This window comes from Nerophis lumbriciformis, linkage group LG27 (assembly GCF_033978685.3).
Source record: "Nerophis lumbriciformis linkage group LG27, RoL_Nlum_v2.1, whole genome shotgun sequence".
NCBI lineage: Eukaryota > Metazoa > Chordata > Actinopteri > Syngnathiformes > Syngnathidae > Nerophis > Nerophis lumbriciformis.
Genome location: NC_084574.2, coordinates 9,761,484 through 9,788,330, shown reverse-complemented (window position 1 = coordinate 9,788,330; position 26,847 = coordinate 9,761,484). Strand labels below are relative to the sequence as shown.

The window sequence follows — 26,847 nt, the reverse complement described above, 5'->3', positions numbered from 1 at the left end:
GAATTGCCACAAAACAAAACAAAGGGGAACATTATCACCAGACCTATGTAAGCGTCAATATATACCTTGATGTTGCAGAAAAAAGACCTTTTTTTTTTTAAACCAATTTCCGAACTCTAAATGGGTGAATTTTGGCTAATTAAACGCCTTTCTATTATTCGCTCTCGGAGCGACGTCACATCGGGAAGCAATCCGCCATTTTCTCAAACACCGAGTCAAATCAGCTCTGTTATTTTCCGTTTTTTCGACTGTTTTCCGTACCTTGGAGACATCATGCCTCGTCGGTGTGTTGTCGGAGAGTGTAACAACACGAACAGGGACGGATTCAAGTTGCACCAGTGGCCCAAAGATGCGAAAGTGGCAAGAAATTGGACGTTTGTTCCGCACACTTTACCGACGAAAGCTATGCTACGACAGAGATGGCAAGAATGTGTGGATATCCTGCGACACTCAAAGCAGATGCATTTCCAACGATAAAGTCAAAGAAATCTGCCGCCAGACCCCCATTGAATCTGCCGGAGTGTGTGAGCAATTCAGGGACAAAGGACCTCGGTAGCACGGCAAGCAATGGCGGCAGTTTGTTCCCGCAGACGAGCGAGCTAAACCCCCTGGATGTCTTGGCTCACACCGTCCCTTATGCCACCGAAGATGATCAAGAGAAGAATATCGACCCTAGCTTCCCTGGCCTGCTGACATCAACTCCAAAACTGGACAGATCAGCTTTCAAGAAAAGAGAGCGGATGAGGGTATGTCTGCAGAATATATTAATTGATGAAAACTGGGCTGTCTGCACTCTCAAAGTGCATGTTGTTGCCAAATGTATTTCATATGCTGTAAACCTAGTTCATAGTTGTTTTTTCCTTTAATGCCAAACAAACACATACCAATCGTTGGTTAGAAGGCGATCGCCGAATTCGTCCTCGCTTTCTCCCGTGTCGCTGGCTGTCGTGTCGTTTTCGTCGGTTTCGCTTGCATACGGTTCAAACCGATATGGCTCAATAGCTTCAGTTTCTTCTTCAATTTCGTTTTCGCTACCTGCCTCCACACTACAACCATCCGTTTCAATACATGCGTAATCTGTTGAATCGCTTAAGCCGCTGAAATCCGAGTCTGAATCCGAGCTAATGTCGCTATAGCTTGCTGTTCTATGCGCCATGTTTGTTTGTGTTGGCATCACTATGTGACGTCACAGGAAAATGGACGGGTGTATATAACGATGGTTAAAATCAGGCACTTTGAAGCTTTTTTTTAGGGATATTGCGTGATGGGTAAAATTTTGAAAAAAACTTCGAAAAATAAAATAAGCCACTGGGAACTGATTTTTAATGGTTTTAACCCTTCTGAAATTGTGATAATGTTCCCCTTTAAAATACTGTATTTTTTTTTTGCGCCTAATGTACGGAATAATTCTGGTTGTGCTTACCGACCTCGAAGCTATTTTATTTTAGTCCATGGTGTAATGATAAGTGTGACCAGTAGATGGCAGTCACACATAAGAGATTCATGTAGACTGCAATATGACGCCGGTAAACGACACCAAAACTTTAAATGTTCCATTAAAAATAAAGAACATTATACACGGCGCTCAAAAAAATCTATCAAACGTTTTAGTACAGTGGTTCTAAACCTGGGTTCGATCGAACCCTAGGGGTTAGGTGAGTCAGCCCCAGGGGTTTGGCGGAGCCTCCGCCACGGAGGTGAAGACACATCCGACTTATCGTGTAAATAAAACTTCTTCCTATCGGCGTATTATGGATACCCCCAAACAGTAGCCTGGAGAATACATTATATGAAACAGTACAGTTTACACAGTACAGTACATATTCCGTACAATTGACCACTAAATGGTAACACCCGAATACGTTTTTCAACTTGTTTAAGTCGGGGTTCACGTTAATCAATTCATGGTAATGTGTGTAATTTGTTGTGAGTTCATGCTCTGTGTTGGTTTTGTTCTTTGAACAAGGTGATGTTCATGCACGGTTCATTTTGTGCACCAGTAAAAAAACATAACTTTTTCTTGAATTTGAAAAAAATATTTTATTTTTCACTAAAGAAGGGTTCGGTGAATGCGCATATGAAACTGGTGGGGTTCGGTACCTCCAACAAGGTTAAGAACCACTGGTTTAGTATGACTTTGAAGCCGCACCACTTGATGGATTGTCGGCCCATTACGGCAACCGTAGTCAGAGATATAAGTATTACTATGGTGGGTGTAAAAGGACCACAAAATGGCACCTATTAACATACATATTATCGTTTTGTTTCACAATATTGTGCAAAACCAACTTTTCTTAGCTTCTGGTGCCTGCTGACGTGTATTTGAGATCTGCATAAGTCCTGAAAATGTGCGCAAGTCAGCCACCGTAGTCGATAAGCTTCTTCTTTTTCTCTATCTTCTTGTTATGGGACATTCATCCTCCACCGTTGCCATTTCTAATATAAAGTAGTGTAAAGTTCTTACTTATATCTGTCAGTAAACTCGCAATGAAAGCACTAAAACATACCGGTGTGGTGAGTTTACATTATTCACCCAAGGAACTTTAGTCGGACGTTTTTCACTTATATCTCGCTATGGAAGCGCTAAAAACTACCGGTGTAGTGAGTTTACATTATTCACCCAAGGAACTTTAGTTCTTAGAGAGTTCCGGTCGGACGTTTTTTTTCACGGGACACATTTCGGGCGTTGTTGTTGCACTAGTGAGCCACGGATGAGGAGATGCTGCTCCGTTATTGATTGAAGTGTGAATGTCATTAAAACAGTGAGCTCCATCTATTGACACTTCTTCCACTCCCGTCTTTGCACGCTACACCGCTACAACAAAGATGACGGGGAGAAGACGCTGTCGAAGGTGAGCCACGAAATTAGGACCGCCCACAAAACTGTCAGAAAGCGACTTGAAGATGGTCTGTAAAACATCTATGTAACATTTTGACCAAAGAACCACCATCACATGTTATGTAGACCACAAGGAAGTCTTTTACATTTAGAATAAAATCATAATATGACCCCTTTAATGCGCCGTATAGTCCGGTGTGCCTTTTGTATATAAAAAAAAAAGACCTGAATAGACCCGCTCATCGGCAGTGCGCCTTTTAATCCGGTGCGCCCTATGGTCTACTGCCACCTGGCGGCTAAAGTGGATAGTGCACTCCCCCAATTCGTCACGTTTCAAGTGTCAGGTAAACCGCAACGGATAGGGCCTTATAAGATATGTTAGGATTGACTTTATTAGTCCCACAAATCCCCTATCTTACTGTCGCTGTGTAAGTGGTGTTAAACAAATTAAGCGCATTTTCAAGCTCAATTTAGATTGTCCAACTTTCAAAGTCTTGTCGGGCATAGCTCAGGTTATCATTTACCGTATTTTTCGGACTATAAGTCGCAGTTTTTTTTCATAGTTTGGCCGGGGGTGCGACTTATACTCAGGAGCGACTTATGTGTGAAATTATTAACACATTAGCGTAAAATATCAAATAATATTATTTATGTCATTCACGTAAGAGACTAGACGTATAAGATTTCATGGGATTTAGCGATTAGGAGTGACAGATTGTTTGGTAAACGTATAGCATGTTCTATATGTTATAGTTATTTGAATGACTCTTACCATAATATGTTACGTTAACATACCAGTTGGTTATTTATGCCTCATACATACTTGCCAACCTTGAGACCTCCGATTTCGGGAGGTGGGGGTGTGGTTGGGGGCGTGGTTAAGAGGGGAGGAGTATATTGACAGCTAGAATTCACCAAGTCAAGTATTTCATACATATATATATATATATATATATATATATCCTGAACATATGCAAACAAAACTGTGTTTGGATAATTGATACTTCAAACTTGCATAAATAAATATTAAGGAATATAACATAACTTGGCTTATGAGAGCTTCAAAATGTAATGAATAAAATGCTAAAGTTGTTGATAAACAAGCAATTATTTTAATAATTAAATATGGCCATTTTAAATGAATTATTATGATAATTTAAAATCAATTATTTCAAATATGTTTATTTTAATGTATAATTCTATGGCTGGATGTAATAAGGAGTCAGGACAAAATACAAAGAAAAATACAATTAATTTTGATGTTTTTAGCAAAAAATATTAAAAATGTATTTTTTAATTTTTTTTTTAATTAATAAAAATATTTATTTTTAGGTAAGATAAAAATAATAATACAATTTATCTCTAGTCTGGATAATTTAGTTCTTGTCACCCTGTTGTCCTCCCGTCATGAAAAAAGGCTGTCCTCACTCAGGTCCTTATGGAGCTGGAGGGGGCGTGGCTTCCAGCTTCGGCTGAAAACCGGGAGATTTTCGGGAGAATATTTGTCCCGGGATGTTTTCGGGAGAGGCGCTGAATTTCGGGAGTCTCCCGGAAAATCCGGGAGGGTTGGCAAGTATGGCCTCATATAACGTACAATTATTCAGCCTGTTGTTCACTATTCTTTATTTATTTTAAATTGCCTTTCAAATGTCTATTCTTGGTGTTGGCTTTTATCAAATACATTTCCCCCCAAAAAATGCGACTTATACTCCAGTGCGACTTATATATGTTTTTTTCCTTCTGTATTATGCATTTTCAGCCGGTGCGATTTATACTCCGGAGCGATTTATAGTCCGAAAAATACGGTATGCTGCTTTTAGTTACGAAACTTGATGTGCGCATCTTAAACAATGTAAACACCACTGCCCTTTATAATGTAATGCGTTGGAATAAACCTTTCACAATTAATCCACTCGGCGTCGATCGGAATAAAAAAAAAAAAATTCAACACGACAGTTTTTGACAACAAATTAAAAAAAAGACAGAAACTGACGGGATTATATTGTGGCAGTCACAAGATTTAGTAACGAGCTACAAAACTGCCCCCACAGTTTTCTGGTGGTATTGCAACATGACGCAAAGCAAGTATGGACGGAAGGTTCTGTGCATAAATGAGCCTTTTGTAGTCGACAATTCGCTAGCTCTGTACAACTATCGGGTCCAACGGACGGAAGAAAAGTCTCTTTCTGGATTTGTTTAGTCCGTAATAGTTTAAACGTCACCTTTTTGGTACCGTAAACTGTTGTGCGAGGGTGCCAAAACATGGACACAGACTGATTACATAAAGGTAAAACCGCAGAGTACTTTTTTGGTAGTAACAGGTTTTTTTTTCAAATGGATATCGGAGGGAGAACAAAGGGAGCAAAAAGTGGAGGGAGGACACCTGCGCTGATGGTTGGATTATTACAGTTGGTCACAGAGATCAAGTATCTTCCAGTTGCATCATGCTCACTCTGCTTGCTCCTCTCCCAGTCTGTAAATGTGCCCACTTCAGAGGTCCTTCAAGTAGAAAGCCACCCCACCCCACCTTGCCTTGCCTTACCTTGCAGGTCCCAGATCAGCTGCCTGTGCTTTCATCTTTTAACGTTGTTATGTTATCTAACGGGCAATAAGGTACAAACTGGTCTGGGACCCGCCCAGGCCACCGGTCTTGCTACTTGGGCCAAAAAAAATGCCGAAGCTGACCACGAGGGCGGTTTAGGAGACGGATGATGTGGGGTTGTGGGGGGAACCCATCTGCGTTAAAACTTTATCCAACCACTGCAGGGGTCCGTGCAGGTGGATCTCGATCCAGCAAGGGGTGCTGGTCACATCCTGGCGATGGTATTCAGCTCCCCAGCCCTGGGATAGAAACATAAAAATGTATTGCTAAAGATGGACTGGAACAGCGGTGTCAAACTCCTTTTCATTGAGGGCCACATCGCAGTAATGGCTGCTTTCAGAGGGCCGCTTTTTAAAAATGAATTTACATTAATAGAAATGCATATGCATTTGATTTTTTTTATGTATAACTTGCTATAAAATCATAAATACAGGTGACAAGCAGGTATTTGTTTTCATCTCACAAAATAGTTTTGCAATACAGTATATAATAATATAATTGGCATGATCAGAAAATATAACATTTGAAAATACGGTATGCATTTTTTTTCTGTCAAAATTGAAAGAACGAATGCCATCCATCCATCCATCTTCTTCCGCTTATCCGAGGTCGGGTCGCGGGGGCAGCAGCTTAAGCAGGGAAGCCCAGACTTCCCTCTCCCCAGCCACTTCGTCCAGCTCCTCCCGGGGGATCCCGAGGCGTTCCCAGGCCAGCCAGGAGAGATAGTCTTCCCAGCGTGTCCTGGGTCTTCCCCGTGGCCTCCTACCGGTCGGACGTGCCCTAAACACCTCCCTAGGGAGGCGTTCGAGTGGCATCCTGACCAGATGCCCGAACCACCTCATCTGGCTCCTCTCCATGTGGAGGAGCAGCGGCTTTACTTTGAGCTCCTCCTGGATGACAGAGCTTCTCACCCTATCTCTAAGGGAGAGCCCCGCCACCCGGCGGAGGAAACTCATTTCAGCCGCTTGTATCCGTGATCTTGTCCTTTCGGTCATAACCCAAAGCTCATGACCAGAGGTGAGGATGGGAACGTAGATCGACCGGTAAATTGAGAGCTTTGCCTTCCGGCTCAGCTCCTTCTTCACCACAACGGATCGATACAGCGTCCGCATTACTGAAGACGCCGCACCGATCCGCCTGTCGATCTCACGATACACTCTTCCCTCACTCATGAGCAAGACTCCGAGGTACTTGAACTCCTCCACTTGGGGCAAGATCTCCTCCCCAACCCGGAGATGGCACTCCACCCTTTTCCGGGCGAGAACCATGGACTCGGACTTGGAGGTGCTGATTCTCATCCCAGTCGCTTCACACTAGGCTGCGAACCGATCCAGTGAGAGCTGAAGATCCTGGCCAGATGAAGCCATCAGGACCACATCATCTTCAAAAAGCAGAGACCTAATCCTGCAGCCACCAAACCGGATCCCCTCAACGCCCTGACTGCGCCTAGAAATTCTGTCCATAAAAGTTATGAACAGAATGGGTGACAAAGGGCAGCCTTGGCGGAGTCCAACCCTCACTGGAAACGTGTCCGACTTACTGCCGGCAATGCGGACCAAGCTCTGACACTGATAGTACAGGGAGCGGACCGCCACAATCAGACAGTCCGATACCCCATACTCTCTGAGCACTCCCCACAGGACTTCCCGAGGGACACGATCGATTGCCTTCTCCAAGTCCGAATGCATTTAGTACAAAAAACTAAAAATAAATTAAAAAAGTATTTTATTGAAACCTATTTTTCCTGGCTTTCGCGGGCCAGTACTGAGTTTGATACCTGCGGGCTGGAAACTTCAAAAAGCAGGAAAAACATATTAACCTGATAATAAGATGGTGATGGTAATTAAAGAGAGATGTGGAGTGTAATTGTGGCTGGAACGAATCAATGCACTACGACAGTCATTTTGAGCTTGTTTGCATCCTTTGTCACCAGCAAACAATGGTAATTATTGAGAAAAGGGGGATGTTATTGCAGCTGGAACTGAGAGAAAAAAAGTCTAAAAAAAAAGAAGAAGAAGATGTATACATTAGGGGTGTAATTGTACACAAAAATGTCGGTTCGGTACGTACCTCGGTTTAGAGGTCACGGTTCGGTTCATTTTCAGTACAGTAAGAAAACAACAAAATATACATTTTTGGGTTATTTAATTACCAAATTAGCAAAATCTTCCACCAAAAATATTTTTCTTAGTGGAATATTTGATGTGAAGTAATCGGAACCTTGGATGGATCAATAATTCATAATAACATTGATTTTGATTCAATATTATGTTTTGAGCAATGACAGTTTGAAAGAAAGAAAAAACAGCTTTGTTTTATTAGTCAACATTGCAACTTTTTCTAAATTACATTTAACCTTTAAGCTTTTTTATTTCACTTTTGTTATGTTTTTGTTTATTTTAATAGTATTTTTAGAATGTGCCGTGGGCCTTTAAAACATTAGCTGTGGGCCGCAAATGGCCTCCGGGGCACACTTTTGACACCCCTGCTATATATAATAAAAAAATTAAATGTGATAAATCAATGAATAAAAAGCAGAGCCTGGCGACGCATGCACGTTTATCATAACTCTCTCTCTCTCTCTGTCTCTGCCCCTCCCTCACCAATGCTGCTGCGCGCACAATTTGTTTTGTTTTCAACCCCTTCTTAACCCTGAACGTACATTGAAAATACACGCAACCCTAACTCAAAATGCCGGACATTTGAGGCATTTAAGAAACCCCGCCCTGACAGCTCCGCAAAAGAGGACATATCCGGTGAAAAGAGGACTGTCCGGGCAGAGTTTCTTAAATGCCTCAAATGTCCGGCATTTTGAGTATTTTTTACACTATGTCCAGTACGCTACTTAATATGTCCGTGTGGAAACTCGTTCGGTACACCTCCGCACCGAACCGAAACCCCCGTACCGAAACGGTTCAATACAAATACACGTACCGTTACACCCCTAGTATACATGCAAACCATGAGGCACCGAACGACTTCTCCTCCCTATGGGCCCGATTTACTAAAGGTTTGCGTGTGCAAAGTGGATTAAGCTGTTAATCAAGCAGAATAAAGCGTGCCATCCATTTTGTGTCTGTCTTCATTAATATGCAAAAATATATTCTGATTATCAAAACGGCCACAATACTGGGAGGACAAAATGTAAATATAATTATACAGCACGTGCAATGTGATTTATCATCACTGCTTTCAGAATCAGATATAGAATACCTTTATTATCATTGCATGGAAACAACTAAATTGAACAGCAATCCAGCTCAGTGCTTTTAAAACAACCTACCGTATTTTTCGGAATATAAGTCGCACCCGAGTATAAGTCGTACCTGCCGAAAATGCATAATAAAAAAGGAAAAAAACATATAATTCGCACTGGAGCCCGGCCAAACTATGAAAAAAACTGCGACTTATAGTCCGAAAAATACGGTACATAAAATACTCTTAAGACAACAAATTTTAAAAATATAACAATTTTAAAAACATATTGCACAGCAGATCTCTATCAGAGTTAAGCAGGTTAATAAAGTGGTGAGTGTTCAGGTAAGTGCAGAGTTTAGGGCAATAACAGCTCTAGGATAGAAACTGTTTTGTCAGTCTATTTGTCCTTGCTTTGATGGTCTTATAGCGCCTCCCTGAGGTCAAGAGTTCAAGGCAGTGGTGACCTGGGTGGGACGAGTCCCTGAGGATGCTGTTTGCTCTCCTGCTGCAGTGTCTCTTATACAGCTCCTCTAGAGATGTAAGAGGACATGCAGTGATCCTCTGGGCCGCGTTTATGACCCCCCTGTAATTTATTTCTCTCTGCCACCGTAAAGCTAGAAAACCACACAGAGATACCGTAGGTCAGTATTGACTCAACAGAGCAGCGATAGAAGGACAGGAGCAGGTTATCAGCCAGATCTATTTTCCTCAGCCTTCTCAGAAAATACAGTCTTTGCTGATCTTTTTTTCTGGAGTGCAGTGGCGTTGCATTTGCATTTTATTTAGCATGTGCAAACTGACAGTTCCATACACCTTTTTTGAGCCAAGGCACATTTTTTGCATTGAAAAAATGCGGAGGCACACCAGCAGAAATCATTAAAAACAAAACTCAGTTGACAGTAAAAAGTCATTGTCACCATTGTAGGATATGACTTTAAAGCATAACCAACCATGCATCACTATAGCTCTTGTCTCAAAGTATGTGTACTGTCACCACCTGTCACATCACACCCTGACTTATTTGGAGTTTTTTGCTGTTATCCTGTGTGTAGTGTTTTAGTTCTTGTCTTGCACTCCTATTTTGGTGGCTTTTTCTCTTTTTTTGGTATTTTCCTGTAGCAGTTTCATGTCTTCCTTTGAGCGATATTTCCTGCATCTACTTTGTTTTAGCAATCAAGAATATTTCAGTTGCTTTTATACTTCTTTGTGTGGACATTGTTGGTTGACATGTCATGTTCGGATGTACATTGTCTTTGCTCCACAGTAAGTCTTTGCTGTCGTCCAGCATTCTGTTTTTGTTTACTTTGTAGCCAGTTCAGTTTTAGTTTCGTTCTGCATAGCCTTCCCTAAGCTTCAATGCCTTTTCTTAGGGGCACTCACCATTTGTTTATTTTTGGTTTAAGCATTAGACACCTTTTTACCTGCACGCTGCCTCCCGCTGTTCCCGACATCTACAAAGCAATTATCTACCGGCTGCCACCTACTGATATGGAAGAGTATTACACGGTTACTCTGCCGAGCTCTAGACAGCACCGACACTCAACAACAACACATAACTTGCAGACTATAATTACTGGTTTGCAAAATATATTTTTAACCCAAATAGGTGAAATTAGATAATCTCCCACGGCACACCAGACTGTATCTCACGGCACACTAGTGTGCCATGGCACAGTGGTTGAAAAACACTGCTCCAGACAGCACAGACACTCTACAACGGCACATTATTTGTGAATTATAAGTATTGGTTAGGAAAAAATTATTTTTTGACCAAGTACTGTATTTTCGGACTATAAGTCGCAGTTTTTTTCTTAGTTTGGCCGACTTATGTGTGAAATTATTAACACATTACCGTGAAATATCAAATAATATTATTTAGCTCATTCACGTAAGAGACTAGACGTATAAGATTTCATGGGATTTAGCGATTAGGAGTGACAGATTGTTTGGTAAACATATAGCATGTTCTATATGTTATAGTTATTTGAATGACTCTTACCATAATATGTTACGTTAACATACCAGTTGGTTATTTATGCCTCATATAACGTACACTTATTCTGCCTGTTGTTCACTATTCTTTATTTATTTTAAATTGCCTTTCAAATGTCTATTCTTGGTGTTGGCTTTTATCAAATAAATTTCCCCCAAAAATGTGACTTATACTCCAGTGCAACTTATATGTTTTTTTCCTTCTTTATTATGCATTTTCGGCTGGTGCGACTTATACTCCGGAGCGATTTATACTCCGAAAAATACGGTAGATGAAATTACATAATTTCCCACGGCACACCAAACAATATCTCGCGGTACACTAGTGTGCCGCGGCACAGTGGCTGAAAAACACTGCCATACACAGCTGCAGGATCAGTGCTTGCGCCGCAGACAGACGAGAATCCATACATTTTGGTGGACAGTCAGGAATAAAAATATTAATAAATATTAATTTTAAGCAATTTTATTTTGTAATTTTATTGCTGCTGGATGCCTTTATGGTGCTGATTAAAAATAACTCAATCGTCTGCTGTTATTTTTTTTTAATGTATGTTTTTTTTTAATTTAGAAAATATACAGTATTACCAAAATACATATTCGTCAAAAGAATATAACTAAAACTAAATTAAATGCTGCTGTCAAAATGACCACTGTCGTCTTATATCCAGGTCAATGCAGCCATTTCCTAATCTACTTTTGCAACTTTGATACTTCTGCGATCCTACTGTGGGATCTCTGGAGTGAAAGAGGCGTAACCTTTGTTTATGGTGTGTTACTAATCAAAGACTTGACTGTAAAACATGTGAGCCATATGAAACACTAGTGCGGTACAGACCTTGACGAAGCTCATGCGGATGGTGCACATCTTGGTGAGCTCGTACACGGCCTCAAAGCCGTGGTTGACCGACTGGGCGAGCAGCTCGGCGAACTCCTGGTTGTTGAAGATCTTCAGGCTGCAGCCGCTGGGGATCTTGCACACGGTGGTGGGGTGGAAGCCGTGGTGGAAGTTGCAGTTGCGACTCTGGACGAAGATGCTGCTGTCGCTCAGGCACTCGGCGTAGACCTCGCCGCCGACGTAGTATAAGTGGACACCTTGGCAGTGCGGCAAAACGTTAGTGCAGTGCCTCCATCTAGTGGTGTGCCAAAGAATCACTTATTTAAAGGGGAACATTATCACCAGACCTATGTAAGCGTCAATATATACCTTGATGTTGCAGAAAAAAAAACATATATTTTTTTAACCGATTTCCGAACTCTAAATGGGTGAATTTTGGCGAATTAAACGCCTTTTTAATATTCGCTCTCGGAGCGATGACATCACAACGTGACGTCACATCGGGAAGCAATCCGCCATTTTCTCAAACACCGAGTCAAATCAGTTCTGTTATTTTCCGTTTTTTCGACTGTTTTCCGTACCTTGGAGACATCATGCCTCGTCGGTGTGTTGTCGGAGGGTGTAACAACACCAACAGGGCGGATTCAAGTTGCACCAGTGGCCCAAAGATGCGAAAGTGGTAAGAAATTGGACGTTTGTTCCGCACACTTTACCGACGAAAGCTATGCTACGACAGAGATGGCAAGAATGTGTGGATATCCTGCGACACTCAAAGCAGATGCATTTCCAACGATAAAGTCAAAGAAATCTGCCGCCAGACCCCCATTGAATCTGCCGGAGTGTGTGAGCAATTCAGGGACAAAGGACCTCGGTAGCACGGCAAGCAATGGCGGCAGTTTGTTCCCGCAGACGAGCGAGCTAAACCCCCTGGATGTCTTGGCTCACACCGTCCCTTATGCCACCGAAGATGATCAAGAGAAGAATATCGACCCTAGCTTCTCTGGCCTGCTGACATCAACTCCAAAACTGGACAGATCAGCTTTCAGGAAAAGAGCGCGGATGAGGGTATGTCTACAGAATATATTAATTGATGAAAATTGGGCTGTCTGCACTTTCATAGTTGTTAGTTTCCTTTAATGCCAAACAAACACATACCAATCGTTGGTTAGAAGGCGATCGCCAAATTCGTCCTCGCTTTCTCCCGTGTCGCTGGCTGTCGTGTCGTTTTCGTCGGTTTCGCTTGCATACGGTTCAAACCGATATGGCTCAATAGCTTCAGTTTCTTCTTCAATTTCGTTTTCGCTACCTGCCTCCACACTACAACCATCCGTTTCAATACATGCGTAATCTGTTGAATCGCTTAAGCCGCTGAAATCCGAGTCTGAATCCGAACTAATGTCGCTATAAACTTGCTGTTCTATCCGCCATGTTTGTTTGTATTGGCATCACTATGTGACGTCACAGGAAAATGGACGGGTGTATATAACGATGGTTAAAATCAGGCACTTTGAAGCTTTTTTTAGGGATATTGCGTGATGGGTAAAATTTTGAAAAAAACTTCGAAGAGATAAAATAAGCCACTGGGAACTGATTTTTAATGGTTTTAACCATTCTGAAATTGTGATAATGTTCCCCTTTAAATATTCAAACTAGGGTTGTCCCGATACCAATATGTTGGTACAGGTACCAAAATGTATTTCAATACCGTATTTTCCGCATTATAAGGCGCACCTAAACCCCTCCAATTTCCTCAAAAGCTGACATTTCCCCATTATAATCTGGTGCGCCTTATATATGGACCAATATTGAGCCACAACAGGTCTCGCAACTACGGTAAGCAGCCGCCGACTTCATTTCCCCCCGCTTCTTCTTTTATGGGGGTAAATGAAGTCGGCGGCTGCTTACCGTAGTTGCGAGACCTAAACTTTATGTAAAGACCCAAAAATGGCTCCTATTAAGAGACACGCTTACGACGCAGAGTTTAAACTCAAGGCGATCAGTCACGCAGTAGAACACGGGAATAGAGCAGCAGCGAGAGGATTTAACATTAACGAATCAATGGTGCGGAAGTGGAGGAAGCAACATGATGACCTGCGCCAAGTAAAGAAGACTAAATAGAGTTTCCGAGGGAACAAAGCGAGATGGCGACAGTTGGAGGACAAACTGGAACAGTGGGTTGTTGAACAGAGAGCAGCAAGTAGAAGTGTCAGTACAATCACTATTTGTTTTGTTGACATTCCCTTTAGCGCAGCTCCATCTAATGGATGCATAACGTAACCCAGCCTCTACTGTAGCGTCTATTCTATGCACCTTATAATGCGGTGCGCCTTATATATGAACAAAGTTTTAAAATAGGCCATTCATTGAAGGCGCGCCTTATAATCCAGTGCGCCTTATAGTGCGGAAAATACGGTACTTTTCTAAATAAAGGGCACCACAAAAAATGGCATTATTGGCTTTATTTTAACAAAAAATCTTAGGGTACATTAAACATATGTTTATTATTGCAATTTAGTCCTTAAATAAAATAGTGAACATACTAGACAACTTGTCTTTTAGTAGTAAGTAAACAAACAAAGGCTCCTAATTAGTCTGCTGACGTATGCAGTAACATATTGTGTCATTTATATTCTATTATTTTGGCAACATTACAAAGGACAAGCTGTAAAAATGTATTATTAATCCACTTGTTCATTTAGTGTTAATATCTGCTTATTTTCCGTTTCAACATGTTCTATCTACACTTCTGTTAAAATGTTATAATCACTTATTCTTCTTTTCTTTGATACTTTACATTAGTTTTGGATGATACCACAAATGTAGATATCGTTTTCGATACCAAGTAGTTACAGGATCATACAAAAGGAAAAAATATCTAAAATATTGATCAATTTAGCAACGTGTCATCAAAGAGTAAAAATGCTTTTCTTTCAATATGCATAATTACAAAAAGGGTAATATTTAGCTGTTGATAGTCCAACTCATACTGACTGGTACACACAAGCTATGGAGATGATATCAGTAGAACAAACTGCATTTAGTTTAGATAATAATGAGTCATATATTGGAATATGGGATCCATTATTTAAATTTGTTTCAACTAATAAATGAACCAAAATATGACTTATTATATCTTTCTGGAAAATGTTGGACGCGGTGTGTTGTCGGGCTTATGGGATGTGATGCAAGTGTAAGCCACTGTGACACACTATTGTTCATTTCTAATTTTTGTATTATTTTTTATTAATGTTTTTAATGATGATATCAATGAGTTTTGTTTTAATCACTGCTATCTTGAAATTGTTACTAATATTGATGCTGTTGTCGTTAATGTTCATTTTTGTTTCACTACATTTGGATTTGTGTGTCCTCAATTGCTCTCAATTGCTCTGTTTATTGTTGTTCTTAATGTTGCTGGGACGGGTTTGGTTTTGGAATTGGATTACATTGTTGTGTATTGTTTTGTTGATTGATTAATAAATTCATTAAAAAAAATAAAAAATAAAAAATAATAATAATATTGATGTAATCATAGTAGTATCGACTAGATACGCTATTGTACTTGGTATCATTACAGTGGATGTCAGGTGTAGATCCACCCATGGCGTTTGTTTACATTGTGACGCCGATGAGCTATTATATCCTACCCCGGTGTGTAGTGAAGCATGTTTAGCTATTCCTCGTCTTGCAGTGATAACGATACTTGTAAGAAACGTACTTTATTTGTCGCGGACGAGGATTAGTGATTTAGAAGTAGCTAAAACACTGCCGACTGCAGATGGATGTTCGCTGCTAGCTAGCCAGCCATGTCTTAAAGCGTTATAACTTCACCTTTATCATCAGTTTTTAAGCCAGAATGCGTCCATTCTCCCTTTTCTGTCTACACACTGTGTCTACTTGTAAGTACTCAGTGATTGTGCGCTGCCGAACATGCTCCTCTGCTCGTAAAAACCAGCAATGTCACGACGTGACGGCGCACTGTCATGTCCGTTAAATAAAATAAAAATAAAAATTGGGAATCCATTCATCCATCCATCCATTTTCTACCGCTTGTCCCTTTCGGGGTCGTGGGGGGTGCATTCGGGCGGTAGGTGGGGTACACCCTGGACAAGTCGCCACCTCATCTCAGGGCCAACACAGACAGACAGAACCGGTACTTTTCAAACAGAGTATAGAACTGTTTTTGATTCATTAGTACCGCGATACTATACTAGTACCCTAATTCAAACACAGTGTTACTGTTCAAACTGTTTGTAATGTTAAATTGGACAGGCAAAAAGTCTGTTTTCGTTGCTGCACACTAGATTGCAAACCCTTTCCTTTATCTCCTATCTTTTTTTTTTTACCTTTGCCGATGTGCCGCCGGGTGTTCTCGATGGTGGAGTTGCGGTTGACGTTGGAGAGCAGGCCGAGGCAGAAGCGGTTGCGGTTGTTGGAGGGGTCCGTGAAGCCATCGACGAGCACGCTGGTGGAGGATGCCTGGAAGGCCCCGCCGACGCGGTTGTTGAGCTCGTAGTAAACAATGGAGCACCAGTGCTTGGGCTCCTCGTAGGCCACGGGCTGCACATCTGCACAGGAAACACATTTGTGAGGTCACAGGGTTGAGGCCGAGCGCATGAACGCGCTATTTGAACAAATAGGACATTATTCTCCACTTTGGGGGTACAATGGTTTGTCTCAATTTTACTGCATTTATTCTTTACTGCAGGATGCAGAAAAAAATCGATTCACATCCAAATTACGATTCTTATTTATCTCGATTTTAAATCGATTCATAATTTTCAAAAATCAATTTAAAAAAAGGAAAATTAATTTGTTTTTAATTCATTATTTTTTCAAGGGGTAGTCACCTGAAATGGTTTTCACTTCACAGGTGTGCTTGAAGCTCATGGAGAGAATGCCAAGAGTGTGCAAAGCAGTAATCAGAGCAAAGGGCGGCTATTTTGAAGAAACTAAAATATAAAACATGTTTTCAGTTATGTCACCTTTTTTTGTTAAGTACATAACTCCACATGTGTTCCTTCATAGTTTTGATGTGACAATCTACAATGTAAATAGTCATGAAAATACAGAAAACGTATTGAATGAGAAGGTGTGTCCAAACTTTTGGCCTGTACTGTTATATATATATATATATATATATATATATACACACAGTATATATATATATACACATCTCTATTAGAGATGTCCGATATTGGCTTTTTTACCGATATCCGATAAAGTTAAAGTTAAAGTTAAAGTTAAAAGTTAAAGTTAAAGTTAAAGTACCAATGATTGTCACACACACACTAGGTGTGGTGAAATTTGTCCTCTGCATTTGACCCATCCCCTTGTTCACCCCCCGGGAGGTGAGGGGAGCAGCGGGCAGCAGCGGTTTCCGCGCCCTGGAATCATTTTTGGTGATATTGTCCAACTCTTAATTACCGATACCAATATCAACCGATACCGATATATACAGTCGTGGAATTAACACATTATTATGCCTAATTTTGTTGTGATGCCCCGCTGGATGCATTAAACAATGTAACAAGCCAGTTCCAGCTTGTGGTGCCCAAGATGAGACTTAAAACCAGGGGAGACAGAGCCTTCTCTGTGGTCGGCCCTAAGCTCTGGAACACTCTGCCCCTCCGTGTTCGAACTGCTCCCACAGTGGAGTGTTTTAAGTCTCGTCTTAAGACCCACTTTTATTCTCTGGCTTTTAACACACGTGAGTTGTGTGGTCCTCTGTTGTCCTCTGTGTTTTTTTAAATTTTGATTTCTATTTACTGTTTTAATTGGTTTTACCCTTTAAAATCGTTTTTAGTCATATTTATTTTATATTGTTTTTAATTGTGTTTAATATTGTTGTGCAGCACTTTGGAAACATTTTGTTGTTTAAATGTGCTATATAAATAAAGTGGATTGGATTGGATTGAACAAGGTTTTCCAAAATAAATCAACTCAAGTTACGGGGGAAAAAATGCCAACATGGCACTGCCATATTTGTATTATTGAAGTCACAAAGTGCATTATTTTTTGTAACATGCCTCAAAACAGCAGCTTGGAATTTGGGACATGCTCTCCCTGAGAGAGACTATGAGGAGGTTAAGGGGGGGGGGGGGGTATATTGTAGCGTCCCAGAACAGTTAGTGCTGCAAGGGGTTCTGGGTATTTGTTCTGTTGTGTTTATGTTGTGTTACGGTGCGGATGTTCTCCCGAAATGTGTTTGTCATTCTTGTTTGGTGTGGGTTCACAGTGTGGCGCATATTTGTAACAGTGTTAAACTTGTTTATACGGCCACCCTCAGTGTGACCTGTATGGCTGTTGAACAAGTATGCATGCAACGATTTCCGAACTCTAAATGGGTGAATTTTGGCGAATTAACAACACGAACAGGGACGGATTCAAGTTGCACCAGTGGCCCAAAGATGCGAAAGTGGCAAGAAATTGGACGAAATTTGTTCAAAATACGAGGCTGTGGGGAAAGCCGACGAAATGGTCAGTCGTTTGTTCCGCACACTTTACCGACGAAAGCTATGCTACGACAGAGATGGCAAGAATGTGTGGATATCCTGCGACACTCAAAGCAGATGCATTTCCAACGATAAAGTCACAGAAATCTGCCGCCAGACCCCTATTGAATCTGCCGGAGTGTGTGAGCTATTCAGGGACAAAGGACCTCGGTAGCACGGTGAGCAATGGCGGCAGTTTGTTCCCGCAGACGAGCGAGCTAAACCCCCTGGATGTCTTGGCTCACACCGTCCTTTATGCCACCGAAGATGATCAAGAGAAGAATATCGACCCTAGCTTCCCTGGCCTGCTGACATCAACTCCAAAACTGGACAGATCAGCTTTCAGGAAAAGAGAGCGGATGAGGGTATGTCTACAGAATATATTAATTGATGAAAACTTTATTCATTACTCGCGGTTTTACGTAAATTATTATACATAAACTGTGTTTACCAATAATTTAGCTTAAAAACATTTATTTTTTTCAATTATTCGAGTACATTCGGGTAGTCTTGTGTAATGCAGTATTTTGTGTCTATTTAGGTATGGTTAACCTGAGTGCTGAAATCGTGGAAAAATATATGTTCTTACCGCGCCTGAAATGGGCTGTCTGCACTCTCAAAGTGCATGTTGTTGCCAAATGTATTTCATATGCTGTAAACCTAGTTCATAGTTGTTAGTAATTATCTTATCAGACAGTGTTAAGCCGCTGAAATCCGAGTCTGAATCTGAGCTAATGTCGCTATACCTTGCTGTTCTATCCGCCATGTTTGTTTGTATTGGCATCACTATGTGATGTCACAGGAAAATGGACGGGTGTATATAACGATGGTTAAAATCAGGCACTTTGAAGCTTTTTTTAGGGATATTGCGTGATGGGTAAAATTTTGAAAAAAACTTCGAAAAATAAAATAAGCCGCTGGGAACTGATTTTTAATGGTTTTAACCCTTCTGAAATTGTGATAATGTTCCCCTTTAAGGGCCACGGAAATGCACCACGCTTAAGGATTCTCTCTCTCTCCACACTGTGTGATTCTTGGTGGTTTCTGAGTTGACTGTTACATTGTATCTTTATGGTATCCTAATGGTCTTAATCAGTTCGAAATTGCGCTAATTACTCTACCACATTTCAGACGTAAAAGCCAGAGTGAATGTTATCGCTAAAGCCTTGTTACCACAAGCAGAGGTGACATCAGGAACCAAGCTTTTATGGGGCTCATAAAGAAAAAAAAGCTGCTGGGAAGCCGGAGCCGCAAACCGACTTCACTGTAAACAGTCTGATACACACTATTACAGTATTACTTAAATACTACTCTATCTGAAGTGTTTGCATTGAGTTGGAGAGTGTATAAAAGTGTTGTTACCTGGCCGGTTGCTAGTCTCAAGAGGCAAAGCCGGCACCAAGAGGGTGGTGTCCATGGGCTGGGGGCAGTCCTGAGTCATTGGCTCCTCCGGGGGCATGTAGGCGGGCGGCGGCGTCTCTGCGTTACCAAAAACAAACAGTTAGATGTCGTGTGGCGGGAAAAGGCAACGAAGACAAGACATTTGGGGTTTCACCTGGCATCTGGAAAGGGCTGCCGGGGTCGGAGCTGGAGGGCGAATGGGGGAAGGTGGCGTTGCTGCCGCTCCCCGGCGAGCTCGGGAAGCTATTTACCGGCGAATGGGGGAAGGGCACGGGGTTGGCCGGAGCGAAGGACTCTGGGAAGGTGGCGTTCTGGGGCATGTGTGGCTCGTTCTGCTGCAGAGGGTTGCGGAAACGGGGCAGCATGGTGTGCTTGGCGTTGAACTCGCTGTTCCTCGGTACCAACACAGGGGGCAGCACTGAAAGTAAAGAGACGATTGTTCAGTTCAGTTCAGTTCAGTTTATTTCGAACATGCATACGATACGATGTGGCCCATTACGTCGATGGCGAGCTAGCATTAGACACCTTTTTACCTGCACGCTGCCTCCCGCTGTTACCGACATCTATAAAGCAATTAGCTACCGGCTGCCACCTACTGATATGGAAGAGTATTACACGGTTACTCTGCCGAGCTCTAGACAGCACCGACACTCAACAACAACACATCATTTGCAGACTATAATTACTGGTTTGCAAAAAATATTTTTTTAACCCAAATAGGTGAAATTAGTTCATCTCCCACGGCACACCAGACTGAATCCCACGGCACACTAGTGTGTCGCGGCACAGTGGTTGAAAAACACTGAGGTAGATCACATCCACTTGGTCAATTGAATAGTAGCTCGCCTGCAGAAAAAGTGTGGGCACCCCTGGTGTAGTGTATCACATATTTCCAGTTTGTTTCATTAATGCACATTTGAAAAGGAGTAGGAAGAAGCTTAGCTTATTTAATCCTACCCCTCTTCATACCATAGCAATGTTATCCCGTTGTTGAAACGGGAAGTGACTCAAAATTACCTGTTGGTACACATGTGCCCCGCCTGGATCTGCCCCCTTTTTCCCCACACACCTTGAGAGTCGAAGCCGACAAGCTAAAAGCTTCCAGCTCTTTGTCCAGCGCGACTCTTAAGGCGGCAGGGGGTGAGCTTTACTCTCGCACTGCAGCACCAGCCGGCATTGGTTACACATTAAATCATCTATTTTAGAACAGGGTGCGCTGAGCGTAAGACAGATGATGGCTGGAACAGGAAGTGACTCACAATTGGATTGTGTGTGTTTCTGTTGGTCCATGAACTCATCACTGGGGGGTGTGAAGAGTGCACTGAGTCATTGGTAAATCGGTCAAGGTCCCATCCTTAGTTTGTCTTGTCTTTTCAGCGAAACCATATTGGCAGATATGAGAGTGTTTATGCATCATAATGACTACAATTACATTGCATTTGGACATAATGTGTTATAAAAAGACACACGAAAAGTACATTCTTGGTACCCTTTATGTCAGGGGTGTCTGATGTGTGGCCTGCACCACATTCTAAAAATACTAGGGGTGTAACGGTACACAAAAATTTCCATTTGGTACGTACCTCGGTTTAAAGGTCACGGTTCGGTTCATTTTCGGTACAGTAAGCAAACAACAAAATATACATTTTTTGGTTATTTATTTACCAAATTTGTAAACAATGGCTTTATCCTTTTAACATTGGGAACACTATAATAATTCTGCCCACGTTAATCAACATTAAACTGCCTCAAGTTGTTGCTCAGATTTAATAAAATGACAAAACTTTTCTTCTACATATAAAAAGTGCCACTCTCAGTGTAAACTGTATCGCTGTTGATGAAGTATGCTTTGCATTTACGTGTGTGTGCGTACAGGAGCCGCTCACATCTTGTGACTGGGCAGGCATGTTGTTAAAAGGGATGAAAAGCGGACGTGACGTCAGCTCGTAGAGGACGTTAAAAGCAGTGCCTGTAAGGCACGCCCCCAAGACTGTGGAATACGAGATATAATGACTGATGAAAACCTTTGTTCGATAATAAGGGTTGCTTCAGCTCATAGCCTGAGCCCCGACATTAATGAACTAGCATCCAAGAAAAGATGGCAGGTATCTGGCTTGGGCACATCAGATTAGATCAGTGTGTTGCAAACTGAGCAGTTTAAAGTCCTGAATGGTTGGTTTATTCATTATTTTATTTTCAAATGTATTAGCCTGTGGAAAAAGTTAATGTTGATATTTACCTCAGAAGGCTGCAAATAGAAAAGAGGCATTCAATTTTTATTTAAATTGTATTTGATATGGCATTGATATTTTTTAATTATTATTATTATTATTTGAAACTCGATTTTGCATGTCACTATAAAGTTATATAAGCCTTGCTTGTTCAATATTTAATGCAAAACTTGTTTGGGTCCCTATCAAAAAGGTTAATTTGTTCAACCTTGGCCCGCAGCTTTGTTCAGTTTTAAATTTTGGCCCACTCTGTATTTGAGTTTGACACCCCTGTTGTAGACCCCTGATCTAGACTAGAGATTCCCAAACTGTGGTACGCGGGCTCCATCTAGTGATATGCCAAATAATCACTTATTTAAATATTCAAACACAGTGTAACTGTTCAAACCGTGTGTAACGTTAAAGTAGCCAAAAATAATACATATTCAAGCGTTGAAAGTAAAATTAAGAATAATTATAATAATATATGACTTATTTTTAACACTTTTATGAGTGGGGCCCTTATGTAACTCCAAGAAACATAGTGAGATTTTTTTTCAGACATGAAAGTAAAAAAAAAAAAGTATTTTCCGGACCTTAGGGTGCACCATGAGTGGGTCTATTCAGGTCTATTTTCATTTTTAAGGTGCATTAAAGGGGTGGCTCACTAGTGCAACAACAACGCCGGAAATGTGTCGCGTGAAAAACCGTCTGACCGGAACTCTCTAATAACTCAAGTTTTGTGGGTAAATTATGTAAACCCACTACACCGGTATGTTTTAGCGCTTTCATGGTGAGTTTACTGACAGATACAAGTTAGAACTTGACACTACTTTATATTAGAAATGGCAACATAACAAGAAGATAGAGAAAAAGAAGAAGCTTATCGACAACATTGTCGGCACGGACTACAAAGGCGGACGCGCGCGCAAATTTTCAGGACTTATGCAGATCCCAAACATCAGCAGGTACCAGAAGGTAAAAAAAAGTTGGTTTTGCATAATATTGTGAAACAAAACGCCAGATAATGTCTGCTAATGGGTGGCATTGTGTGGTCTTTATACACCAACCATAGTAAAACTTGTATCTCTGACTACGGTAGCCGTAATGAGCCGACAATCCATCAAGCAGTGCGGCTTAAAAGCCATACTAAAACATTTTGACAAATTTTTGAGTGCCGTGTGTAATGCTCTTTATTTTCAATGGAACATTTAAAGTTTTGGCGTTGTTTACTTGAGTCATGTTGCGGTCTACACGTATCTCTTATGTATGGCTGCCATCGACTGGTCACACTTATTACAATATGTACCAAATAAAATTGCTTCGAGGTCGGTAAGCACAACCAGAATTATTCCGTACATTAGGCGCATCGGGTTATAAGGCGCACTGTCGATTTTTGAGAAAATGAAAGGGTTTTAAGTGCGCCTTATAGTCCGAAAAATACAGTATATTAATTATTTTCCAACATTTTTATGACTAGTTTAGTTTAGTCTTTATTTGAAGGGACAATGCACAGAAACATTAAGCTCAAAGACAAGATATGTTCTGTACCAGATTGTAGCTAAATAGCTCATTTCCATCTGCAGTCCCTGGCTACCTAAATTAAAGGGATACAAAAATCATGCAATAAAATGATGACAATAAAACCATACTATAGCACAGGCCTGGGCAATTATTTTGACTCGGGGGCCAAATTTAGAGAAAAAAATGTGTCTGGGGGCCGGTATATCTATTTTTAGGAAAATTAATACAAAATCTCACAATAAAGTCTGATTGAATGCTAAAAATTTTATGACAGACCACCTTAAAAAACGAATGGAATTTTATTTTTTTCTATGAAGGATAAAACCCTGAATATTGAGAACATACGAACGTCACACCTCCTCTCAATCGACATATTTTACAATCAAGCCAAATGCAACAAAAATGCAACAAACACAGCGAAATATGAACGTGAAGGGTAAAAAAAATATATATATCACTAAGCTTTAGAACTTTCTTGTAAAAATCTTCTTCCGCATCTGTCCCTGACACCCACATTTCAGGCTCTGGAAACGCTCCCCGTCCACACTGCTTGGTGCCTCGTCTGAGCTGCTGTGATGTAGATTACTATAGTAACTAGTAGGGTTGTACGGTATACGGGTATTAGTATAGTACCGCGATACTAATGAATAGTCTTCGGTACCAGACTGCCGCTGAAAAGTACCGGTCCGCCACACCCTAAGATTTTTTGTTAAAATAAAGCCAATAATGCCATTTTTTCTGGTCCCCTTTATTTAGAAAAGTATTGAAAAGTACTGAAAAGAATCAAAATAATATTGGTATCAGGACAACTTTAGTCACTAAAATATCATGCAAAAGCGCAGATTCCAACCATTGAAATACTTTGTATAGTTCAGGGGTCGGCAACCTTTACCAGTCAAAGAGCCATTTTGACCAGTTTCACAAATTATAGAAAACAATGGGAGCCACAAAAATTTTTTGAAATTTAAAATGAAATAACACTGCATACAAAGTTTTTTTTTTTTGCTTTGTGCTATGTATAAACCAGGGGTCTCAGACACGCTGCCCACACCTTAATATGGAATTTGAATGCTGGTGCGACACGCGGGTTTTATATGAATGGCGCTTGTCAGCGTCATGCGTGCCGTGATAGTACAGCATATAGCACCCACTACAACCAGCGTGCCTGATCAGCCACACGTTGTATGGGGCTTCCGCTTGCTCGTAGGTGACAGCAACGCATACTTGGTCAACAACCACACAGGTTACACTGACGGTGGCGGTATGAAAAAAACTCTTACTAATAATGCGCCACACTGTGAACCCACACCAAACAAGAATGACAAACACATTTCGGGAGAACATCTGCACCGTAACACATCATAAACACAACAGGACAAATACCCAGAATCCCATGCAGCCCTAACTCTTCCGGGATACATTATACACCCCCGCTACCAAACCCCGCCCACATCAACCGATGCGCCGGGGGGAAGGGGGGTTTGGTGGTAGCAGGGGTGTATAATGTAGCCCGGAAGAGTCAGGGCTGCATGGGATTCTGGGTATTTGTTCTGTTGTGTTTATGTTGTGTTAAGGTGCAGATGTTCTCGCGAAATGTGTTGTCTTGTCTTGTTTGGTTTTGGTTCAAAGTGTGGCGCATTATTAGTAAGAGTGTTAAAGTTGTTTTATATGGTCACCGTCAGTGTAACCTGTGTGGCTGTTGACCAAGTATGCCTTGCTGTCACATACGTGTGCAAGCAGAAGATGCATACTGTATAACAAGTGGTTGGGCTGGCACGTTGTTAATACAGATTGAAGAGGGCGCCAAATGCTGTACCATCACGGCACGCCCTTATTATAACTGTAAAGGTGAAAATCGGTGAATATTAATCCCGGGAGTTTTCTGCGAGAGGCACTGAAATCCGGAAGTCGCACGGAAAAATCGGGGGGTTCGGCAAGTAAGCTGCTGAGCCGCATCAGAGTGATCAAAGAGCCGCATGCGGCTCCGGTGCCGCGGGTTGCCGACCCCTGGTATAGTTGAAGACTTACGGTCATTAGAAAACATCACTGCACATCATAATGGCAGCTACACTTTCCATCTTAAAGATATAAAAAAAATATTTGGGAATGTCCGGCGGGCCAGATTGAAAAGCTCCCCGGGCCTTAATTTGCCCAGGTCTGCTATAGCATGTAGACTGAGACCCTTTCTGGTCCCCAGGATCAAACTTTAGGGAAGCCGTTAGGATAAAAAAAAAAGTATATATTGTATTGGTTTTAAAAATGAAAAGTATCAATATGGCCACCGCATGCTTTGACTTTTCAGTGTGCGGTCCTCAGTGGAAAAAGTTTGGACACCCCTGCTTCATGTGGACAAATGTCTAGGTTTTTGCTTACTGAGAATCTCTGTGCAGTTTTTGAAGAGTCAGCCTCTCCTCAGTCGGCCTCTTCCTGCCGCATTTGTTTCTTGCTCTCACATTTCTGCACTGGAAGGCCATTTCGAGGCCAGACACTCTTGAGGAATTCATCACCAGAGAGGTAAAATATCCTTGGGCCTATTCAGGTGCAGTGCATACAAACCACGGAGATAGCCTCCCTATAAACACTTGATAGCAGACAAAAAAAGCCTCTGCTGATATAATAGACATCTGCAATGCATGCTCGCTGTGGTTTTTATTCAAAGGGCTGACAGCTGACGTGTTTGGTGGAATAGTGCCGGGAGATTGACAGGAAGTGTGTGTGTCGGCATGTGCTGTGTGTGTGTGTGTGTGTGTGTGTGTGTGGGAAGGGGTCGTGCAGACAGACAGTTGCTTGAGGGTTGAATCACCTCCTGCTCCTCGCTTTTATCCCCCTCGGCTGCTAAAACATGACGCGTGCGAGGCAGGCAGCGACTCTTTCCTCCTATTGTATGTGGGTGTGGGGCTTCCTGTTCCAGCCAAAAAATGAAAACGTGTGCAGGCGCAGATCGCGTATCCTCATGTCTGTCACATGTGTTCTTTTATGTAGAAAAAAAATTAAAAATAAAATGTACAAAGTATATTTGTGCTTCGGCAAGCATTTTTAAAATAGTATATCTTGTCGAGGGATAATACTATCGAAAGCCAAGGAAATACGTCTTAGAGTAGTCAGTGTACAATTGGTACAGCACGGGTGTAGCCGCCCTAGTGGCTCCCTGGAGCTTTTTCAAAAATGTATTATGATGGAAATGGGGGAAACTATATAGTTTTTGTTTTAATATGGTTTGTGTAGGACAGGGGTCGGCAACCCGCGGCTCTTTGATCACTCTGATGCGGCTCAGCTGCATACTTGCCGAACCCCGATTTTCCCGGGAGACTTCCGGATTTCAGTGCCTCTCGCAGAAAACTCCCGGGATTAATATTCTCCGATTTTCACCCTTACATTAATAATAAGGGCGTGCCATGATGGTACAGCATTTAGCGCCCTCTACAATCTGTATTGACAGCGTGCCAGCCCAGCCTCTTGTTGTATGCATCTTCTGCTTGCACACGTAAGTGACAGCAAGGCATACTTGGTCAACAGCCACACAGGTTACACTGACGGTGGCCATATAAAACAACTTTAACACTCTTACTAATAATGCGCCACACTTTGAACCAAAACCAAACAAGAATGACAAAACACATTTCGGGAGAACATCTGCACCTTAACACAACATAAACACAACAGAACGAATACCCAGAATCCCATGCAGCCCTGACTCTTCCGGGCTACATTATACACCCCTGCTACCACCAAACCCCCTCACACATCAC

At 41.6% G+C, this 26,847-nt stretch overlaps 1 protein-coding gene across 1 annotated transcript in view; it reads right to left on the bottom strand.

The window, feature by feature from the left end:
• Positions 1–4,212: 4,212 nt before the first annotated feature.
• Positions 4,213–26,847, bottom strand: part of smad1 (SMAD family member 1) — a 55,869-nt gene continuing 33,234 nt past the window's right edge. Inside the window, exons 3-7 of the mRNA XM_061922899.1 lie at positions 19,519–19,782; positions 19,326–19,442; positions 15,816–16,037; positions 11,470–11,726; positions 4,213–5,680 (exon numbers count right to left, since the gene is read on the bottom strand). Of these exons, the coding sequence (XP_061778883.1) occupies positions 5,537–5,680; positions 11,470–11,726; positions 15,816–16,037; positions 19,326–19,442; positions 19,519–19,782 (1,004 nt within the window). The 3' untranslated portion in view covers positions 4,213–5,536. The remainder of the gene's footprint in view (positions 5,681–11,469; positions 11,727–15,815; positions 16,038–19,325; positions 19,443–19,518; positions 19,783–26,847) is intronic.